Source organism: Saccopteryx leptura, chromosome X (genome assembly GCF_036850995.1).
Source record: "Saccopteryx leptura isolate mSacLep1 chromosome X, mSacLep1_pri_phased_curated, whole genome shotgun sequence".
Taxonomy (NCBI): domain Eukaryota; kingdom Metazoa; phylum Chordata; class Mammalia; order Chiroptera; family Emballonuridae; genus Saccopteryx; species Saccopteryx leptura.
Window position 1 is genome coordinate 52,131,071 of NC_089516.1, and position 22,206 is coordinate 52,153,276.

The 22,206-nt window shown below is 37.0% G+C and overlaps 1 protein-coding gene across 10 annotated transcripts in view; it reads left to right on the forward strand.

The window, feature by feature from the left end:
• Nucleotides 1-22,206, forward strand: part of CASK (calcium/calmodulin dependent serine protein kinase) — a 516,731-nt gene that overhangs the window by 324,348 nt on the left and 170,177 nt on the right. For all 10 annotated transcript variants that reach the window (XM_066357577.1, XM_066357582.1, XM_066357576.1 and 7 more), the window contains exons 8-9: nucleotides 6,379-6,501; nucleotides 13,409-13,492. In XM_066357577.1, the coding sequence (XP_066213674.1) occupies nucleotides 6,379-6,501; nucleotides 13,409-13,492 (207 nt within the window). The remainder of the gene's footprint in view (nucleotides 1-6,378; nucleotides 6,502-13,408; nucleotides 13,493-22,206) is intronic.

The following is a 22,206-nucleotide window of genomic DNA, read 5'->3' on the forward strand; positions in this document are numbered from 1 at the left end:
TGTCACATAGTTACCAAGTCAGAGATAAGTTTTTTGCTTGCATTACTGACCCAATTGCCTTGGTGTGGGCAACATAGGCTGCAAGCAAATTTCTGAATCATTATCAGCTGAACTATCATCTAGGTAGAAGAGAGGGAACGTGCTTTAAAACAACCATTGCCTTACTTACTGGATGAAAACAGGTGAAGGAATTAGCAAAAAATACATGTATACATAATACATAGATATAGACAACAGAGTGGCAGCCAGAGGGAAGGAGAAATGGGAGTAGGGGAGGAGGGCAAAGGGGGAAATAGAGGTGGAAAGAGACTTTGCTTGCGGCAGAAGGTGCACAATGTGGTATAAAGATGTTGTTATATTGAAACCTGTGTAGTTTGACAAACCATGTCAACCCAGTAAATTAAAAAATAATGGAAAATGCTTTGACTTTAGGTGATGGGTACACAACATAATCAACACTTCAAATGCTATAGAGATATTTAGCTGAAACCTATGTACTCTTACTGATCAAGGTCACCCCATTAAATTTAATTTTCTAAATAAAATTTTAAAAAAAGAAAGAAAATAAATTTTAAAAATTATAATAATACTCAGCTCAAACCCTTAAAGGAAGTATTTATGCAGACCATGATGGCTCTAGCACTCTTTCAACAGCAGTGCAAAAATAAAGATTTTTAAAATCTATTTGATTAAGAAGAGTAAAAAAAAAAAAATGCCCTTCCCTTCCCTTCTCCTTCCCTCTGCTGCAGACTTAGTCTGTCCGCCCTGTTTGGGTGCCAACTCTGTGTTTAGACTGGAACACCAGACCCTACTCCCCTTTTATACAGTGTAAAAACCAGAGACTGAAAGGACGCACCCTCTCCCCCCATGTGCAAAACAATCGTTTAAGTGTCCTGGGCCCTCAGAGTCACCACACTCACTACAACTCAAATTCTTTTACCATAAATACATTCTAGCCAAACTGCTCATTCAGTTAAGTCAAAGAAGTTGTTCATGAGTACCTTACTGACTTCAAATAAAATTCTACTTCAGGGAAAGAATTTGAAATGATCCTTAGACTTTATTGTGATAGAATTTTACCTTTATTTTACCCTGAGTAGGGTGTTTGTGACAAACCTGAGCCCAGATTTTAAAGTATCCATTAGCTGTCTGGTGACCAAACTCCTTTATTTAGGCTAAGCTGGAAAATGAAAACCTTTGTGTAATTTTCTTAAAGAACTTAATTTTTTTAGGCCCTGGCCGGTTGGCTCAGCGGTAGAGCGTCGGCCTGGCGCACGGGGGACCCGGGTTCGATTCCCGGCCAGGGCACATAGGAGAAGCGCCCATTTGCTTCTCCACCACTCCCCCCCTCCTTCCTCTCTGTCTCTCTCTTCCCCTCTCGCAGCCAAAGCTCCATTGGAGCAAAGATGGCCCGGGCGCTGGGGATGGCTCCTTGGCCTCTGCCCCAGGTGCTAGAGTGGCTCTGGTCGCTGCAGAGCGATGCCCCGGAAGGGCAGAGCATCGCCCCCTGGTGGGCAGAGCATCACCCCTGATGGTCGTGCCGGGTGGATCCCGGTCGGCGCATGCGGGAGTCTGTCTGACTGTCTCTCCCCGTTTCCAGCTTCAGAAAAAATACAAAAAAAAAAAGAACTTAATTTTTTTAAACTTTTTGTTTAATTTGTAAAGTTAAAGTGGAAATTTCATGCAAGTAATTTTAGTAATTCTTTGTCATATTTTCTATTTAGTGTTTAACAACCTTTATTTGTTTTTGCCTTATCACACTTTATTTATTGCATTTTATGTAATCAGTGAACACAGTTGAAAAATTTGCCATTTACATTCCAGAATAAACTGAAATAAATGCCAGTATCACAACTGCAGTCCATAATGTAATTTAGAGCCATCTTGCTGCAACTTAAACATTCATATTTTTCTTTGACTAATGTGAATTGGAAACCACATGTAAAATTCACAAATTTCTGATTAGCAAATTGTTACTTTCATTGTTTACAAATTAAAAAGTCATTGCTGACATTGTGAATAGGGATACCAAAAAGATTTAAAGGATTCTTAGAAATCAACAGCTTAAGGTTGATTTCACTATCCCCATTCTTCTTAGCCATTTTTGCTGGGGCAGTATGTCTGGATATCAGATCAGGCCAGCTTGTGTTGGGGAAGTTCTTTTTCCTCCCATTCTTACTAAAACCTGTACTTTCTACTCAGCAGAACCACTGTTTCATTTTCAGCCATGCCTGCAACATAAAACCAGACACATAGGTTTATATAACACTAGACTCCAAAGCTTTGAGGTCCCTAAAGTTTTCTTTTCAGTTCTTCAGTAATGTTAGGATTTTATATGGGACTTGGAAGAGAGTAAAGAAAGGGTGGGGGGAGAAAAGAAAGTTAAAGTAGTTTCAGAGTTGTAGCCTTATTCTTTTAAGCCAGAACTGAAGCTTGTGGACTTACAAAGGTGAAACTGGTTTTTACTTTTCCAGTTTTTTTTGGCTTAGGTACTATCAGCTTAAAAAGGCATACAGGTTTGGCCCTGGCCAATTGGCTTAGTGGTAGAGCATTGGCCCCGCATGTGGATGTCCCAAGTTCGATTCCCGTCCAAGGCTCACAGGAGAAGCGCCCATCTACTTCCCTACCCTACTCCTTCTCCCTTCTCTCTCTCTCTTTCCCTCCTGCAGCCATGGCTCCATTGGAGCAAGTTGGTCCAGGCACTGAGGATGGCTCCATTGCCTCCGCCTCAGGTGCTAGAATGGCTGCCATTGCAATGGAGCAATGCCCCAGATGGGCAGAGCTTTACCCCGGTCACACGCATGCTGGAGTCTGTTTCTCTGTCTCCCCGCTTCTCACTTCAGAAAAAAATTAATTAAAAAAAAAAGACATACAGGTTTGTCTTATATTTTATTTGGACTAAGATATATGTGTGCCAAAACTCTGTTAACAGACAGAGATGTTTTAAGTATAGGTTTTTCTGCTTTTCTCTGATCCAGTCGGCCACTAGGGAATCAAATTAATTCTTTCAAGGTAACTCAGTGTCTGCAGAAATTGCTTGTTAAGTAATCATCCCCCTCCAGTCACTGGAAATTGTGAGTGGCTATCAGGAATGCACACTGTGGCTTTCTAGTTGAACTTTGCCAAGTTGGATCACAGCTGCTAAGACAGGAAAATAAACACAATTGGTAATGTACCAGCACAATAATAATACTAGCAATAAGGATAGCTAACTCATACATAGCATTTACTTTGTGCCATGAACTGTTCTTAGTACTTATATTTAACTCATTTCATCTTCACAGTGACTTATTACGTAGGTACCATATAATAAAATCTCCCACCTGCCTTTTTGAATTATAAGCATTTGCTAATAATAGAATTCTTCCTTTGTGTTTGTTCAGATGCTAACTTCCTTGTTTCCAAGGCAATGTGCTTCATTCCAACAGATTCTGGTATTTGATTTGGTCTATATTTAAAGCATTGAATAGTTATTTTTGTTTCTTTATAAGAAACTTGGACTGTTCACATGTACAAAGGCTAAATTATTTTTAAATTCCCATTCTTATCATTGTAGTAAGTCAGATGGATGGTGGTAGCTGTATCATAACTTCTGTGCCTGAAGGTTTGAAGCTTTGAGGTCAATCACTTATTTATGCTTTTTCTTGGCTAACCTCACCTCTTGCTTATACTCATGGATTTCTTACAAAAGCCCCAGGTTTCCAGCAGCTCAATCTGAAGTATAAATTTATCTCTACCATCAATGATGAAACCGGTGGATCTTTTTTCTTTTTAAGTATACTATGCTATGCTTCCATTATCACTTATGTTTATACTTTTTATTATTAAAAATTTTAAACAAATAAAAGGAATAGAGATAACAGTATAATGAACTCCCAGCTTCAGTACTTATCAACATAATAGTCCATCTTGTTTTATCCATACTTCACATACTTCTAGGTTATTGTGAAGCAGATCTCAAAATATCATTTTATCACCCAGTGATTCTTAACAGAAGAACTATCAACAAAATCCTTGCTTTCTATTGGGTATTCTCAAGAAATTTTTGATGACATCTTTTAAATGTAGTACATTTATACTGTCATAGTTTATAAACCACTATTAGTCTTAAGTGATTTTAATTTAACTTTTTATTCTCATTTGCTACCTTACTGGATCTTTTAAAGTAGATGTGAGAGAATACTATTTAACTGGAATATATGCTAACATTTAATTTCAGTTAACTGTTTTTCAATTACAATTCACATTCAAAATTATTTCATATTAATTTCAGGTGTACAGCATAGTGGTTAGACAGCTATATAATTTATGAAGTGATTTCCGCCCCTAGTAAGTCTAGTACCTAGCTGGCACCATGAATAATTATTACAACATGAATGACTGTATTCCCTTTGCTGTACTTTACCTCCCCGTGGTTATTTTGTAACTACCAGTTTTTAGTTCTTACTCTCTTCACCTTTTTCACCCAGCCCCCAACCTCCCTCTCATCTGGCAGCCCTCAGTTCTCAGTATCTATAAGTCTGTTCAATTAACTTTTTAATAAAGGACCAAAATATATTTCCCAAAGTATATAAAAGATACACTATCATCTTATGCCATTGTTACAGGTAGCCAGTTACTGTCTACACAGCAGAAGTCTAAGCTGCCTGACTTGTGTGTTTAAATAAGTAACTGTTTTATAGTCTTGTTTTGTTCCCCCTTATGTACTCGATCTCCCAAACTCACTTTACCTACTCTTCTGAGGAAAAGAAAGAGAAAAATCTAGATTGGGCTCCCTCATAAAAGGATGGGGAAGTGTGCTTCTCAACCTATACTCAAGAAATCTCACAAAACCAGATAGAAGGTGACGGAAGACAATTTGACTTTGGGTGAGGGATATGCAACATAATCAAATGTCAAAATAATCTGGAGATGTTTTCTCTGAACATATGTACCCTGGATTTATCCATGTCACCGCATTAAAATTAATAAATTAAAATTAAAAAAAAAAGAAATCTTACCACCACTTTGAGAGGATTTCTCAGACCCTTTCCCAAGGACCAGTCATTCAGACATTAAAGAGTACAACAGCTTTAGGTTGGGGAAGAGGCAGCAAAGCCACCTAAGCCCTGTCTAGTCACTCACCTCCTTATTTCAAACTGGGCAGTTGATCACAATTTCAGTAGGATGACAACACTGTAACAACCTCATGGCATTCGTTTTAATGGGCTCTGACAAGCTGAAGTGACAATCCTTTGGAATTCTGCCTGTTAGAAAAAAGAAAGGGAACATCCTCCATTTTTATGAATGATCCCTCCCTAACCTGGAGACATTTTTCACTCCCCATGAACAAGTACAAAGCTTCACATTAGCCAGAGCAACATGGCTAATGCTAACCCTTGACCAAATTGTAATGATTCATGTGTACTCTGATGCAAGTTGTGATTTCATTTGGCATTAAATTGTCATGGACTTTGTTCTCCATCTTTCTCCCTTAGAATGTGAGATAGGTTTCTGCCTTTTTTTGTTTGTTTGTTTGGGGTTTTTTGTTTTGTTTTGTTTCTGCCATTTAAAGTCGCAGCATTGCATAAAGCTCCTGGCAGCAGGCAGCTCCCTGCAGCTCACTGGTCAGTCCACTTTCTGGTCTTAAATGAGGACGGAGACCCTCCTACATCTCCACCCTCCTGACCCACTTGCCTTCCCAACCCCAAACCTGAAGCATTCCTTTGCATTTTCTGCTTTCCACATCCACATCCATTCAAAAAAGTTCTGTATCTTTTGAAAAACTCATAACTTCTTTTTGTTTGACTTTAATAAGTGCACCTTGTTGCCTAGTTGTCTCTGAAAAAGGAACAAAAGTACCTTCACTGAGGACGTTGTACAAGTGAATTGCTTATTTCATAGGGTGTATGGTGATTGTATATTTTCCCCTAAAAACAGAAATTGATATACAATGACCAAAATATTCTGTTAATAACTTTGTATAGCTTCACAATTACTGCTAATCCCAATTAAAATACAAATATTAAAATTTTTTCTTAGAAATTTTCATTTATAAATTGTCTTTTAGTTCATTCTAGGTCAAAGTATTCTAGACTCTAGCTGAGGTAGAAACAGGAATCATAACATTCTATTTTTCAATTATTAAAAATATTATAACTTATGTAACAACAAGAACACACATAAAGAATATTTTCTGATGCAAAATCTCATATAATGAACAGCAACGACAAAAGAATTACATTTGTCTTCTTCCTTAGAAAACAAGCCTTTAGAATTGGATTTCTAGTCTTTGCTCTGAGAATTTCATTGACATTGAAACAGTATAGGACTTTTAAATAATAGTGAGTGTTAACTTTTCACTGAAAATAACTATCATTTTTCTTTTCCCCTCTGCAGATGAATCCGAGGCAATGGAGCCATATCTCTGAAAGTGCCAAAGACCTAGTGCGTCGCATGCTGATGCTGGATCCAGCTGAGAGGATCACCGTTTATGAAGCACTGAACCACCCCTGGCTGAAGGTACATAAGCTCATAGGAGGCCTCCTCCACTTTTCTGAACACTTATCACTCAAGTGACATTCAGCTAACAGACAGAGGGTACAAAAGCGGATTGAGACAGAATATATCAGGGAAGAAGCCCTCTTTGTTCTCTACCAACACATGTTCCAAAGATGTGCAACATGAACAACATGAAATGGTACTGTGTTATAATAAGTTAATTATTGTAGGTGTGACTGTGCCTCGTAGCATTATTTTTATTTCAGTAGATACTAAATATGGATTTATTGTCTTGGGGAGAAGGCAGATTTTTAAAATTCTTTTTATCTTCCATCTTGCCAAAAAGTATTAAAGAAAATTACAACCTGGGAACTCAATTAAATAGTAGTATCTGATGAAGACATTTCACAGTTTAATAATTCCAAGGAATTCTCCCTTTATAGGTGAGAACATTAACCCTTTGAATAGTGAGTATTTTTCATGCTCGCTGACCTCCGGGAGTGAGTTTTTTTCAAAAAATGAAATTAGTTCCAGCTACAGTTTTATTAACTTAAAATCATATTTGTTTGATAACCAATTTATGGAAACAAGAAGAATGTACATTTGCCTTTTTTTAATGTTGCCTTAGACATTTTTAAAATAAAAATTTTTGTACGATCGTACTCTAGATGGTCAGGAGGCACAAGAACGTACCTGAATGTTCCTACTACTCAAAGGGTTAAGGTTCAGAGAGTTGAAGAATCTTGCCCAAGTCACAGAAGTTGTCAGTGATGGAACCAGGGTTTTAATTCAACCTACCACAACTCTTTCCTTTGTATACTATCCCATTCACTTACCATATTTCCCCATGTATGAGATGCACCCTTTTTTGAAAACTTTGGAGTCTAAAAACGGGGTGCATCTTATACAATGGTTGTGGCATTTCAAATGCCATAGATGGAACTGAAGACGAGGCAATATATGAAGACAGTGATGAGGAGTTGTATGAATTTTATGATGAATAAAACTTGAGTTCGATAACTTTATGTAATACATTTTTTTTTTCAAATTTCGGCCCCAAAATTAAGGTGTGTCTTATACATGGAAGCACCTTGTACATGGGAAAATATAGTACTTAAGGACATTGCTCCAGCAGGGTTTCCCTTTCCTGCAGGATCAGTTTCCTATATGCTGGATCTAACATGCTACAATTTATTTTCATTACACACACATATCTTCTCCTGATTCTATAACCCACTCCAGCTTATATCCCTATCTCTGCTCCCCTTGCCAGTAAAAGTCTTATAAAGAGTTGTCTGTACTCACTTCCTCCAGTTTCTCCCATCCCTTCTTAAACCCACTAAAATTACACTTTCTAGGAGTCCCGGGGTCACACAGGAGAGGTGGCCATCTGCTTCTCCACCCTTCCCCCTCTCCTTCCTCTCTGTCTCTCTCTTTCCCTCCCGCAGCCAAGGCTCCATTAGAGCAAAGTTGGCCCAGGCAACGAGGGATGACTCTGTGGCCTCTGCCTCAGGCACTAGAATAGCTCTGGTTGCAACAGAGCGATGCCCCAGATGGGCAGAGCATCGCCCCCTGGTGGGCGTGTCGGGTGGATCCCGGTCAGGCGCATGCGGGAGTCTGACTGCCTCCCCATTTCCAACTTCAGAAAAATACAAAAAAAAATAAAAAAATAAAAATAAAATTACACTTTCTTCCTAGAAAATAATAGAGCTCTTTTCACACCCTTTGTAGTCTTAATATGTAGACCCTACTGTACTAAAATACAGAAAAGGGTATTTCTGTCAAGTTAATCAATTTGAATTTTGGAAAATCAATCAACACACCAATTAAATGTATATTGAGCATCCCATGTGCACAAGGGATGATAAATCAAGCACAAGGTACATTCTATAGAAATTTTCCTGAATTCATGACATTACTGTTAGTTTCAGGTAGTAGTAGGTGATCTAGAAAATACTGTTTTTTATTTTTTGGTCTCATTTATAATGACTGGGGGTTCTGTTATTGCTTGTTTTCTGGATACCTTACTAGGCTTTTTTAATTTCATAATGTTGTCTGTGTAGAAAATATCAGAAATCATAATATAGGTATAGTTTTATAAACTAACATATTTTTTACTGTGTCCTTGTCTCTCTCCACTTCACCTTCAGGAATGGTGAGCAGAAAAGGTGTTCACTAGAAATAGAGTTCACAGTCTACTATATACTAAACTTCCCAATCTATTAGAGGGAGAAAGGCATAGTCAGGCTCTGAAATGAATTTTCAGATAATACTGATATAACAAAGATAACCTCAAAGAGTCACGTGTGGGAAGCAGCACATAGGAGTACAGGCTCAGAAAGACTAATGAGGAGCATAGAGATCACTGGAGGCTCCAGGGGTTTGTTGTACTGAAGGGGGTCGTGTGCTACAGAGGGGAGTACATGGGAGCAAAGGCAAAGCGATGCTATAGAAGCCTAGGCTGGCCACTCAGGACGTGACAGGGGCCTGCACCAGGGAGTGAAAGTGGGAGTGGGAAAGAAATACCCAGGCTGAGAGACTTTAAGGGAGGAAAATTGATGAGGCTCAGTGAGTAATTAGAGGTATTTAAAAAAAATAGGAAGCCCATAAGAGCATTAAATATGTAGTGTGGAAGTGTGATGTATTTTAAACTTTTTATTTTGAAGTAATTTTAGACTCACATAGAAGTAGCAAAAGTAGTAGAATTCCCATGTGCTCTTCACCACTCTTCCCTACCCCCCACCCATGATAATATCTTTTATAACCATAATACAATTATCAAAACTAGGAAAGCAACATTGGAGCACTATGATTAGCTAAACTGCAGGCCTTATATGAATTTCACCAGTTTTTATATATAGTTCTTTGTTTGTATGTGTATAGTTTTATGACATTTTATTACCTGTATAGAACTGTATAAACATCGCTGTAATCAGAATGTAGAACTCTTCTGTTACCCCTCATACTGTGCCTGAATAATCATATCCTGTCAACTACTGATTCATTGTCCATCACTATAATTTTTGTCCTCTTGAGAGTATTATATGAGTGGGATTGTACAATATGTAACTGTTTAGGAAAAACTCACTTCTCTGTGTTTCTCCTTTATTTTTAAACTTACTCACAACACTTCTGACATGAGATGTGTGTGGATTTTTTCTCACACCAAGCAGTTTTCTTGGCACCAGCAGTACGTCCTACATTTCAGTCAAATTCTGACACTACACCTAGTCTCATAGAAAGTGCCCCCCCCACTTCAGATGCCATTTGCAAGTAGTAAGTCCCCAGGTTACCCACAACTTTTATCCCACTTAGCTACAAATTGGAGATTTCCATGATTTCTCCTCTCCTTGGATATGATTATTTGCTAGAACAGCTCATAGAACCCAGGGAAACACTTGATGTTAATTAAACATTGCCAGGCATAACACAATTAAATTTATAATCTATAATCAGTAAGAGCAGTCCATTAAAAGATTCTATTCCTTGTTCTAAAAGAGTAATTTTATCCTTTTCTCTGCTAATTATTTGATAAATTCTTATGTATTGGTGAACCTGTTTTGGCTCAGTGCAGGGGAAGAATGTTAAGTCCCTAAAGGTAATGAAATGATTTCTAAGATCTTTAGTACATAGAATCTACCAGATATGAATGTTGTAGTCATTTTATCACTGAGTGTCATATATTCTCAAGAAAAATATAATTTTGCTCTCCAGTGGAACTCCTGTAATATGGTGAAATTTTGAAAGGGCTAACTGTAAAATTCTACGTAAAAATTCAAAAATAAATTTTGTAAGTACACGATACCAAAACATTGATTTTAGAAGTGGCTCACATGCAAACAGAATTTTAGTTACAGCCTGACCGGTAGTAGTGCAATGGATAGAGGTCCCAGGTTCAAAACCCCGAAGTCATGGGCTTGAGTGGGCTCATCCAGCTTGAGTGCAGGCTTGCCAGTTTGAGCGTGGGATCATTAATATAATCCCACGGTCACTGGCTTGAGCAAGTGATCACTGGCTTGGCTTCAGCCCCCTGGTCAAGGCATGTTTGAGAAGCAATCAATGAACAACTAAGGTGACACAACTACAAGTTGATGCTTCTCATCTCTCTCCCTTCCTATAATTTCTGAGAAATAAGTAATATAAACATGTAAAGCACTAGAAAAGCCTAGCACACAATAAGCCTTCTGTAAATGCCAGCTCTGATGGTGAAAATTATGTCCAATTTGAGCCATAACTTTTGAAATTACTAATGTGTAGCATTATCTCCACTATATTATATAGTGTTAAAGAATAAATTCATAATTGTGAAAGCCCTAAATTCAGTGCCTGGGACATAGTGAAGTACTAACTTAATATCGTCTGAAAGTTTATAACCCCCTCCCCAAATTTTTATTTCCATCCCAGACTTCTCTCTCTGAAATCCAGGTTTATTTGTCCAAGTACCTACTTGACTCTCCACTTGAACTTTATGTATCTGAAGCATAACATATCCCAAACTGAAGTCCTGATCTCTTTGCCATCTCAGTTGGTGTCAGACTTCCATTTGCTTCCAGTTGAAAATCTTGGTGTAGTCCTTGACTCCTCTCTCTCACATACCATATCCAGTCTGTCAGAAAATCCCGTTTTCTCTACCTTCAAAACATACTCAGAATAAAGAACTTCTGTTCTTGGAAAGACACTGTTAGAGAATGAGAAGACAAGCCACAAACTGGCAGTAAATATTTGCTAATTATATCCCTGATAAAGGACTTATATCCAGAATATATAAAGAATTCTTAAAAAGTCAACAATAAGAAAACAACCCAATTTAAAATGGGAAAAGATTTGAACCAACACTTCAACAAAGATACGTGGATGGCAGATAAGCACACACAAAGTTACTCGGCATCCTTGGTCATTAGGGAAATACAAATGAGTGCCACAATGAGACTTCTGTACACACTCATGTATCAAAGTGACTAAAATGAAAAAGACTAACCACACCAAGTAGAACAACTGGAACTGATACACTGCTATAGAGGTGTAAAATGATACAACCACTTCAGAAAACAATTTGGCCGGTTTTTAAAAAGTAAAACATACTCTTATAATATGACCCAGCCATTCTATTCCTATGTATTTATCCAAGAAAAATGAAATGTACAAAGTCTTGTACATTAAGGTTTATAATAGAAGCTTTATCTGTAATAGCAAAAATTGGAAAGAACCCAGGGTCTATCAACAGACGAATGGATAAACAAATTATGGTATATTCTAACAAGGGAGTACCACTTAGCAATGAAAGAGAATAAATTTTTGATACACACAACAATATGGATGAAGTTCAGAATCTTTCTGCTGAGTGAGAGAAGCCAGTCAAGAATGAGTACATACTATGATTCAACTTCTGCTAATTATATCTTAGTAAAAGTTTTGGGGGGAGCAGAACAAGATACATTCAGAGTCGATATCCTCTTTACCCTTTTTATTTTTTTCCATCTAATTTCATCCACTATCATCTCTCCCCTGGATTCCTGCAATAGCCTCCTAACTGATCTTCCTGTGTTTTTTTTTTTTAATGCCTCACCCCTTTCCAATCTACTCTCAACACAACAGAGTATTCCTTTAAAATTGTCAAATCATGTCACTTCAGCTGAAAATCCTCCAGCTGCTCTCCCTCTCACAATGAAAACCAGAGGCCCTTTATGACCTACCCTAGCCTTATCACCTCTCTGATCTGATCTACTGTTTACTTCACACTTGGGTCTCCTCGATACTTCTAGAAAATTTTAGGCACTTTTCTTCCTTTGGACCTCTGCATTGATTGTTGTCTCTGCCTAGACCAGTCCCTCACCTCTTTTGGATGTCACCTTCTTAACTGGGCCTATTGTGACCAGTGTATTTTAAGTTGTTCCCAATCCCTCTTAGTCTAGTTTTTGCTTTATTCCATAACACTTTTCACATACACTATAACTTACCTTTTTTGGATTTTCTTATCTTCTCCCACCAGAATATGAGCTGCAGGAGGGGCTGCATATTTGTTGGTTTTGTTTACTTGTGTATTCCAAGTACATAAGACAATGGTACATAGTAGGATCTCAAGAAATATTTCTGAAATGAATACTTATAGCATATAAACCTTTAAGATACAGTGACAAACTGGAGTAGAACCAAAGGAGGGGGGAGATAAGAAGAATGACAAGTGCTTTGAAATATACATGAAGAATAGTTGAGGCAACTGGAGACATGATCACAGAGAAGAATAGATTTAGTGGAAGTATGATCCCCTCTTAACTACTAAAGGGTTATTATATGCAAGAAATAGCATGTTTGTTCTGTAATGCCCCAAAAACCAGTTATGGGCCCAAGCAAGCCAGTTATAGGCCACGGCTCAGTAAAAAACTTTCTCACTTCTTAAAATTGTAATGGGCTGCCTTAAAGTAACAATCTCCTACTGAACAATGATCATCAATCAGGGATTAAAGGGAATCTCACATGGGGAAATGGTTGAATTAGATGGCCTTGAAGTTTGTTTTAGTTTGAAGATACTGTGACTTTTTAAATCTGGTTATTCGAGACAACTCAGAATGCTGAATTAGTTGTGGAGTTCATTTTTCAAATGCTCATTTTATCTAGCAAGATTATGTCCAAGGAAACTTAATACCTTAATCATCATATAATTAATTATTTTAGCCATATATCTGAAAATTACATGACCCATTATTTCATCCCTTTATTATTGCTGAAAATAAAATTTATTTTTCTATTAGTTTTGATGTTAATGTGTCTCATTTGAGAATGTTTACCAGTATCATGGAATAAAATCTCCAGTCTCTTAGAATTCAATCTAAGTTTCACATTTAGGAATTTGGACTTTATCTTGTTTTAGGTTAAGCTTCTTCACTTCTTTAAACAGTTACAAATGTTCATTATCTTTCTTGTTTTATAGGAGAGAGATCGTTATGCCTATAAGATTCATCTTCCGGAAACAGTAGAGCAGCTGAGGAAATTCAATGCAAGGAGGAAACTAAAGGTAAATTAAAGAAATCACCAAAAAGCCAGGCAGATACAGTTGATGATAATGTTTTTATTCTGTCTTGGGGCCTGTGATCATTGTATATCCTACTATTGATCATTATTTTTCTTATAGGTAAATTCTCACTTCCAAAAATTAGCACCCTTTCAATAAGATTTTAGTTTTTTAAGTCATGTAAGGTAATATCTAAGTACGAATCTAAATAATAAGTTATAATAAAAGGAAAATTAATCATATTCTAAATTTGTATTTTTAAAATTCATAGCAGAAATAAAATTACTTTAAAAACAGCAATTTACTATTATTATATATTCTTGTTGAATATGAATCTAGGCCACATTTTCTCAAACAAATATTTTGACCAAAAAAAAAAAGTGTGTAGCCTGACCAGGCAGTGGCGTAGTGGATAGACCATTGGACTGGGATGCGGAAGGACCTGGGTTCAAGACCCCGAGTTCGCCAGCTTGAGCGCGGCCCATCTGATTTGAGCAAAAGCTCACTAGCTTGGACCCAAGGTCGCTGACTCGAGCAAGGGGTTACTCGGTCTGCTGAAGGCCTACGGTCAAGGCATATATAAGAAAGCAATCAATGAACAACTGAGGTGTTGCAACGAAAAACTGATGATTGATGCTTCTCATCTCTTTCTGTTCCTGTCTGTCTGTCCCTATCTATCCCTCTCTCTGACTCTCGCTCTGTCTCTGAAATAAATAAATAAATAAATAAATAAATAAATAAATAAATAAATAAATAATTTTAAGAAAAAGTGTGTAAATTCAGTTCAGTGGAAATAACACTGAATTAGGATTGGAACGAGGACTGGACAACTATCACAAAGCAGTAAAAATCCCCACTACTTTGGTCTATTGGGAAATATTTTGATTACTTTTTTCATCCTTTTTTATTCTTCTAGGGACCTTTCCACTTTTGCCACTCTTTTTATCCTTCACCCCACCAAAAAAAGAAAAAAAAAATTGTAGTTACTCCATATGGGAAGCCCATTTGACTTTAAAAGGTTTTTTAAAAGACCTAACAAAATAATGAGTCTTTTCAGCACTAAGCAAAAATTGTATGGGAGAACATTTCTCCCTCCCCCCAACAGAGGAAATTCTATTATGTTTTGGTCTTGAAATTAACTTATGTTTGACCTGCTTTTGATTACTGTAAAAAAATTTAACTCTGTCCTCCAAATGAATGGATAGCAGTCTTTAGCCATGTGACTCTTGCCAACTATAAAACTCTTCTTTGTATTTTCAGATGCCACAAGTTGTAATGATATTATAAACTATTATTCAAGCACTGAAATATGTGAATGATTATATACAACATTTATGTTGTAGAGTTATGAAAACATTTATATGAATTTTAGAGAACCTTTGTAGGCCACATTATGCTATGGAGCCAAACTGTCCAACATGATAGCCTCAAGGCACATGAAGTGATTTAAATATAAATTAATTAAAATTAAATAAAATTGAAAGATCAGTTCCTCATTTACACTAGCACACTTCAAGTGCTCAATAATCATATGTGGCTAGTGGCTACTGTATTGGACAGTGTAGGTACAGGACATTTCCAGCATTGCAGGAAGTTCTCTTGGACAAGGGAATTTTATCAAGTCATTGTTGATGATGGTTATTCCCAGTTAAGCCTTCCTCCCAGTTATTTTTGCAGCAGGGGTTCAAACAGGCTCTTCTCTCTTTGTCTTACCAAGTCATTGGCAAAAATAATTATTAAGATGGTGTCCAAAGAAGTTTCCCAAGACTTTAATTTTTTGTTTTGTTTTGATATACAACTGAACCAGTACAGCCTACAAAAAAAAATCTTATTATTCAAAGTGAATTTTGGTCAGCTGGTTTTGAAGTTAGTTCTCCCTGCCCCAAGAAACATGAATTATACTACTTTCTCAGTTCTTTCCTAAGGCTATCTTAACTCAAATGCTATTTAGGCCTATGTGACATTACTCTGGGGCTGAATCTTTCATTGCCCAAGTACAAGGCTCAGGTTTGCCCCATTACAACAAACATGTACTATATTTCTCCCAGTGGCACAAAATCAGACTTGGATCTAAAATAGTCAAAGTGGTGACTAAGATTTATTTGGACAGGGCCAAGCTGTCACAGCAGAAAGGGTCATGTGAATTTACCACATCCCTTTGCAGGGATATTTAAAGTTTCATGACCCGCCAGACAACCTTGAATTAGGAACATCAGCAGCATTAGGAGTTTTCTAGCTTCTGCTACAGCTGTATTCCTTTGAGTGATTCATCCACTCCAGTTAAAACATACTACACCTACCCTCCTTCAGGAAGTATTTCTCCACACTGTCTCTTCCACGAGCTTCTAGAACAGAGGTTGCAATTTCCCTGTATTCCAGAGGCCCACCACACAAGTTGTTTTCACAAATGAGCACCTAAGTATCCAGCCTTCCACCTAGACACTGTCTTTAAGCTTCTCAAATGGCGGACAACAACTAAATTGTAATGACTCCCTTTGAAGTGACTAAAAGGGAAGTTCACAGAAAGCAGTAGAAAATTGCTTTTATTCTTAGTCAGAGATAGGGAATTTTTATTGTTGGTGACAAGAAGAAAGAGGAGTACAGCATTATGGGAAAGAGTCTGGAGCTATTGCCTTATGTGATTCCTGGCTCTGACACTAACAAGCTGTGTAAACTTGAGCAAGTTATTTAAATTCTCTATGCCTCAATTTCCTTAGCTATAAAATGGGGATAGTAATAATATACTGCTCACAAAAATTAGGGGATATTTCAAAATGAATATGAAGCAATCAAATATCCCCTAATGTTTGTGAGTAGTGTAGCTAACTGATAGGGTTGTTGTACAATTTTAATGAATTAATACATTACAACAGTTAGAACAGTACCTAGCAGTCATAAGTGCTCCGTAGATATTGTTTACTATTAACATTGTTGTAGTTGCTGCTGTTTCATTAGGATTTTAATGTTAATACCTTTGATTTAGTACTCTTATTTATAACTCCTTAATGGACACGCCATACCATTTTAGCTTTTTTCCAATTATTGACATTAACATTCTGAGGTTTTTAAAAAGCTTTTTATGTATATAGAACACAAAAACTTTCATTGAATAATCTCTATTTTAGGCATTTTTTATCATTTCAATCATTTTCCTTTACAGTATCTAGAAAGAGAGGATCTTATACTTGTTATAAATTATGAGATGCACTTGTCTTCCATTACGCTCCTCTAGTATCATGGTCATTATGCGATACACATTCTTTAGAGCAGTGGCTTGAGTGTGATTCCCCAGACCAGCAGCGTCACCGTCACCTGGGAACTTAATAAAAATACAGATACTCAGGCTCTAGTATAATTAAGCAAGAAAACAAAATAAAAGGCATCCAGATTTGAAAGAATGTAAAATTGTCTCTGTTTATAATGACATGATTCTGTATGTAGAAAATCCTAAGGAATCCTCAAAAAACTATTAGAAATAAGTTTAGCAAGGTCACAGGATATAATAAGATCAGTATCTAAAATTGAGTTATATTTCTGTATATGAGCAATGAACAATCTGAAAATGAAATTAGGAAACAATTCTATTCACAATAGCATCAGAATGAAATATTTAAGAATAAAATTAACAAAAGTATAAGACTTGCACACTAACATTTTTGAGAGAAATTCAAGATCTAGATAAGTGGAGAGGTAGTTAATGTTCGTGGGTTGTTAAGGTGACAATTTTTCCCAAATAGATCTATAGATTCAACAAAATCCTTCTCAAAGTTTAAGCAGAAATCGACAAACTGACCCTAAAACTTATATGGAAATGCAAAGGACCTAGAATAGCCAAAATAGTCTGTAAAAAACAGTTGGAAGGCTCATACTTTCCAATTTCGACTCTTACAATAGTTATCAGGACACTGTGATACTGTTGTGGTATAAAAATAGACATGTAGATCATGGGACAGAATTAAGAGTTCAGGAATAAACCCTTACATTTATGGGCTGCTGATTTTCAACAAAAGTGTCAAGGCAATTCAGTCTTTTCAATAATTGGTCTGGGACAGTTGTCTATCCACACGCAATAAAAGACATAAAAGGCCACATATTGGATAATTCTGTTTATTTGCAGTATCTAGCCTAGGTATTTATAACCATAAATCCATATAGAGAGAAAGCAAATTGGTGGTTTTCTGCTATGAGGTAGTGACTGCTTAATGGTATAGGGATTGGGGAAGGGGGAACTGGAGATATTTTGGAACTGAACAAGTGGTGGCTGCACAGCATTGTGAATCTACTAAGTATCACTGAACTGTACGCTTTAAAGTGGTTACTTTTATGTCATATGATTTCACATAACCCACTTTTCTATGCCATGTGACAAAGTATTCTTAAATACTGTCTTTCATTTTGGCACACTTGAGGAAAAAGACACATTTCCATAGTAACAGTGGCTCACTGCACCTCTCAACTCATCCAAGAGACCACCACTACCTCCTTCAGCTCCAGGCATGTAGAAGGAAAGGGTGTGTGTTTATTGAGAAAGCTCCATTGGTGATTCTGATATGTTCACCTTATTGAGAGTTATCACTCTAAATCACAAACTGTAGTGGTTCTACAAAAAAATCCATCATATGTACATATCATAATTTAATTAATCAGTGGTTAGTCAAAAAGATTGCTTCCAATTTTCCTTGGCCATAAATACTATTACATTGACTATTTTCATTAATGAAACTTTGTTTAGCTTTGATTATATTCTTAAGGTAACTGCTCTGCTACTGGAATTGTTGGCATCAACGTGTATACACATTTTTTTTTTCTGAAGTGAGAAGCGGGGAGGCAGAGAGATAGACTCCCATATGCACCCAGCCAGAATCCACCCAGCATGCCCAGTAGGGGGCAATGCTCTGCCCATCTGGGGCATTGCTCCATTGCAAAGGGAGCCATCCTAGTACCTGAGGTGGAAGTTATGGAGCCATCCTCAGTGTCCAGGCCAACTTTGCTTCAATGGAGCCTTGGTTGTGGGAGGGGAAGAGAGAGATAGAGAGAAAGGAGAGGGGGAACGGTGGAGAAGCAGATAGGCACTTCTCCTCTGTGCCCTGAGCAAGAATTGAACCCAGGACTTCCACACAACAGGCCGACACTCTACCACCGAGCCAAATGGCCAGGGCTGCAAAGTGTATACACATATTTAAGATTTTTTTTCTTTCTATTCAGTGAGAGGAGAGGCATAGACAGACTTCTGCATGCACCCTGACCAAGATCCATTCGGCAAGCCCACCAGGGGGCGATGCTCTGCCCATCTGGGGTATTGCTCCATTGCTCAGCAATCGAGCTCTTCTTAGCACCTGAGGTGGAGGCCATGGAGCCATCCTCAGAGCCCTGGGCAAACTTGCTGCAATTGAGCCATGACTGCAACAGGGAAAGAGTGAGAGAGAAGCAAGGGGGGGGTGGAGAAGCAGACGGGCGATTCTCCTGTGTGCCCTGACCAGGAATCAAACTCAGGACATCCACACACCCGGCCGACACTCAACCATTGAGCCAACCAGCCAAGGCCGTATTTAAGAATTTTTATCTCTATAAATAAGCCTCCAAAAGGTTTATACCCAAGCAGGTAATTTGCTAGTGAGTTTATTAATTTTGCAGTTGAACCTTTTTCTCATTTAGAAAGTTTTGTAAAACCATTCCATGCCAGAATATAAAACATTACTTGTTTTACTTTGCTGAAATTTCAAGACAATTACTCATTATTGGTTTTAATAGTATCAATACTCTACAATCAGAAATTGTTTCTTTCCATATTTGTACTTTCATTTTGGCATTTAACTTCTACACCAGGATGCAGGAGACAACAAATCCTTAACGAGAAAATTATTTGGATAAATAGAAAACAATAACATCATTTTCAGGCTGTCTTTCAAACTAGATTCTAAAAAGTTTATGGAACCCTGCATGTGATTTGAATTATTATTATTATTATGCACTTTTTATTCTCCTTTATTTCATTATTTTATTTTATATCTGTGAATGATGATGAAAATTTTCTTTTCCCCATTTTGGTTGCCAGACATTTCATATATTGGTATTGGGTTGTTGGGTCTTTGTTTTGGTTTTTGCCCTTTAATGCTAAGCTCTAGAATTTTAATACTTCAGTTTTCAAAATCTTCTAGAAACAATAATTCCTTTGATAAACTACAGAGGCCTGAGTGTGGGTCTAGATATGAGAATCCTATTTTCTCACACTGAATGTTAGAATGCATGGGACAGACTGTGCTATCTAGGCTATCTAGAAAATCTGTGCTGTGTGTCTCTTTTTTTATTTTAATGGGATGACATTGATAAATCAGAGTACATACATTCAGAGAAAACATCTTTAGCTTATTTTGACATTTGATTATGCTGAATTCCCATTACTCAAAGTCCAATTGTCTTCTGTCACCTTCTAACTGGTTTTCTTTAAGCCCCTCCCCCAACCCCCTTCCTCTCCTCGCCCCCACCCCATAACCCCCACCCTCTTATCCATGTATCTCAGTCTCATTTTTATGTCCCACCTATGTATGGAATCATATAGTTTTTAGTTTTTTCTGATTTATGTATTTCGCTCAGTATAATGTTATCAAGGTCCATCCATATTGTAAATGATCCGATGTCATCATTTCTTATGGCTGAGTAGTATTCCATAGTATATATGTACCAAAGCTTTTTAATCCACTCATCCACTGATGGACACTTGGATTGTTTCCAGATCTTCGCTATTGTGAACAATGCTGCCATAAACATGGGGATGCATTTCTTCTTTTCAAACAGTGCTATGGTGTTCTTGGAGTATATTCCTAAAAGTGGTATAGCTGGGTCAAAAGGCAGTTCGATTTTTAATTTCTTGAGGAATCTCCATACTGTTTTCCACAGTGGCTGCACCAGTATGCATTCCCACCAGCAGTGCAGGACGGTTTCCTTTTCTTCACATCCTCACCAGCACTTATTCTGTGTTCTTTTGATGATGAGCACCATTCTGACTGGTGTGAGGTGATATCTCATTGTGGTTTTAATTTGCATTTCTCTAATGATTAGTGATGTTGAACATTTTTTCATATGTCTATTGGCCATCTGTATGTCCTCTTTGGAGAAGTGTCTATTCATTTCTTTTGCCCGTTTTTGATTAGATTGTTTGTCTTCCTGGTGTTGAGATTTACAAGTTCTTTATAAATTTTGGTTATTAACCCCTTATCAGATGTATTATCAAATATGATCTCCCATTGTGTAGTTTGTCTTTTATTCTGTTCTTATTGTCTTTAGCTGTGCAGAAGCTTTTTAGTTAGATATACTCCCATTTGTTTATCCTGTCTTTTATTTCACTTGCTCTTGGAGATAAATCGGCAAATATATCACTGCGAGAGATGTCAGAGAGCTTACTGCCTATGTTTTCTGCTAAAATGCTTATAATTTCACAGCTTACATTTAAGTCTTTTATCCATTTTGAGTTTATTTTTGTGAATCGTGTAAGTTGGTGGTCTAGTTTCATTTTTTTGCAGGTAGCTGTCTAATTTTCTCAACACCATTTATTAAAGAGGCTGTCTTTACTCCATTGTGTGCTCTTACCTCCTTTGTCAAATACCAGTTGTCCATAGAGCTGTGGGTTTATTTCTGGGTTCTCTGTTCTGTTCCATTGATTTATATGCCTGTTCTTATGCCAGTACCAGGCTGTTTTGAGTACAATGGCCTTGTAGTATAACTTGATATCTGGAAGTGTGATACCTCCTACTTTATTCTTTTCAAGATTGCTGAGGCTATTCGTGTTCTCTTTTGGTTCCATATAAAGTTTTGGAATATATGTTCTCTATCTTTGAAGTAAGTGATTGGTAATTAAATCAGTATTGCATTGAATTTATAAATTGCTTTGGGTAATATACACATTTTAATGATGTGTATTCTTCCTAATCATGAGCACGGTATATATTTCCACTTGTTTGTATCTTCCCTGATTTCTTTTATCAAAGTTTTATAATTTTCCAAGTACAAGTCTTTAATCTCCCTGGTTAAATTTATTCCTAGGTACTTTATTTTTTTTGGTTGCAATGGTAAAGGGGATTGTTTCCTTAATTTCTCTTTCTGACTGTTCATTGTTGGTGTATAAAAATGCCTCTGATTTCTGAGTATTAATTTTATATCCTGCCACTTTGCTGAATTTATTTATCAGGTCCAGTAGTTTTTTTATTGAGACTTTAGGGTTTTCTATATATAATATCATATCATCTGCAAATAATGATAGCTTTACTTCTTCTTTTCCAACTTGAATGCCTTTTATTTCTTCTTCTTGTCTAATTGCTGTGGCTAGGACTTCCAGGACTATGTTGAATAAGAGTGGTGAAAGAGTGCACCCCTGACTTGTTCCTGATCTTAAGAGGATTGCCTTTAAATTTTACCCATTGAGTATGATGTTGGCTGTGGGTTTGCCATAGATGGCCTTTATCATGTTGAGGTATGTTCCCTATATCCCCACTTTGCTGAGAGTTTTGATCATGAATGGGTGCTGGATTTTATCAAATGCTTTTTCTGCATCTATTGAAATTATCATGTGGTTTTTCTCCTTCCTTTTGTTTATGTGATGAATCACATTGATTGATTTGCGAATATTGTACCATCCTTGCCTCCCCAGAATAAATCCCACTTGATCATGGTGTATGATTTTTTATATATATTGCTGGATCCAGTTTGCTAATATTTTGTTG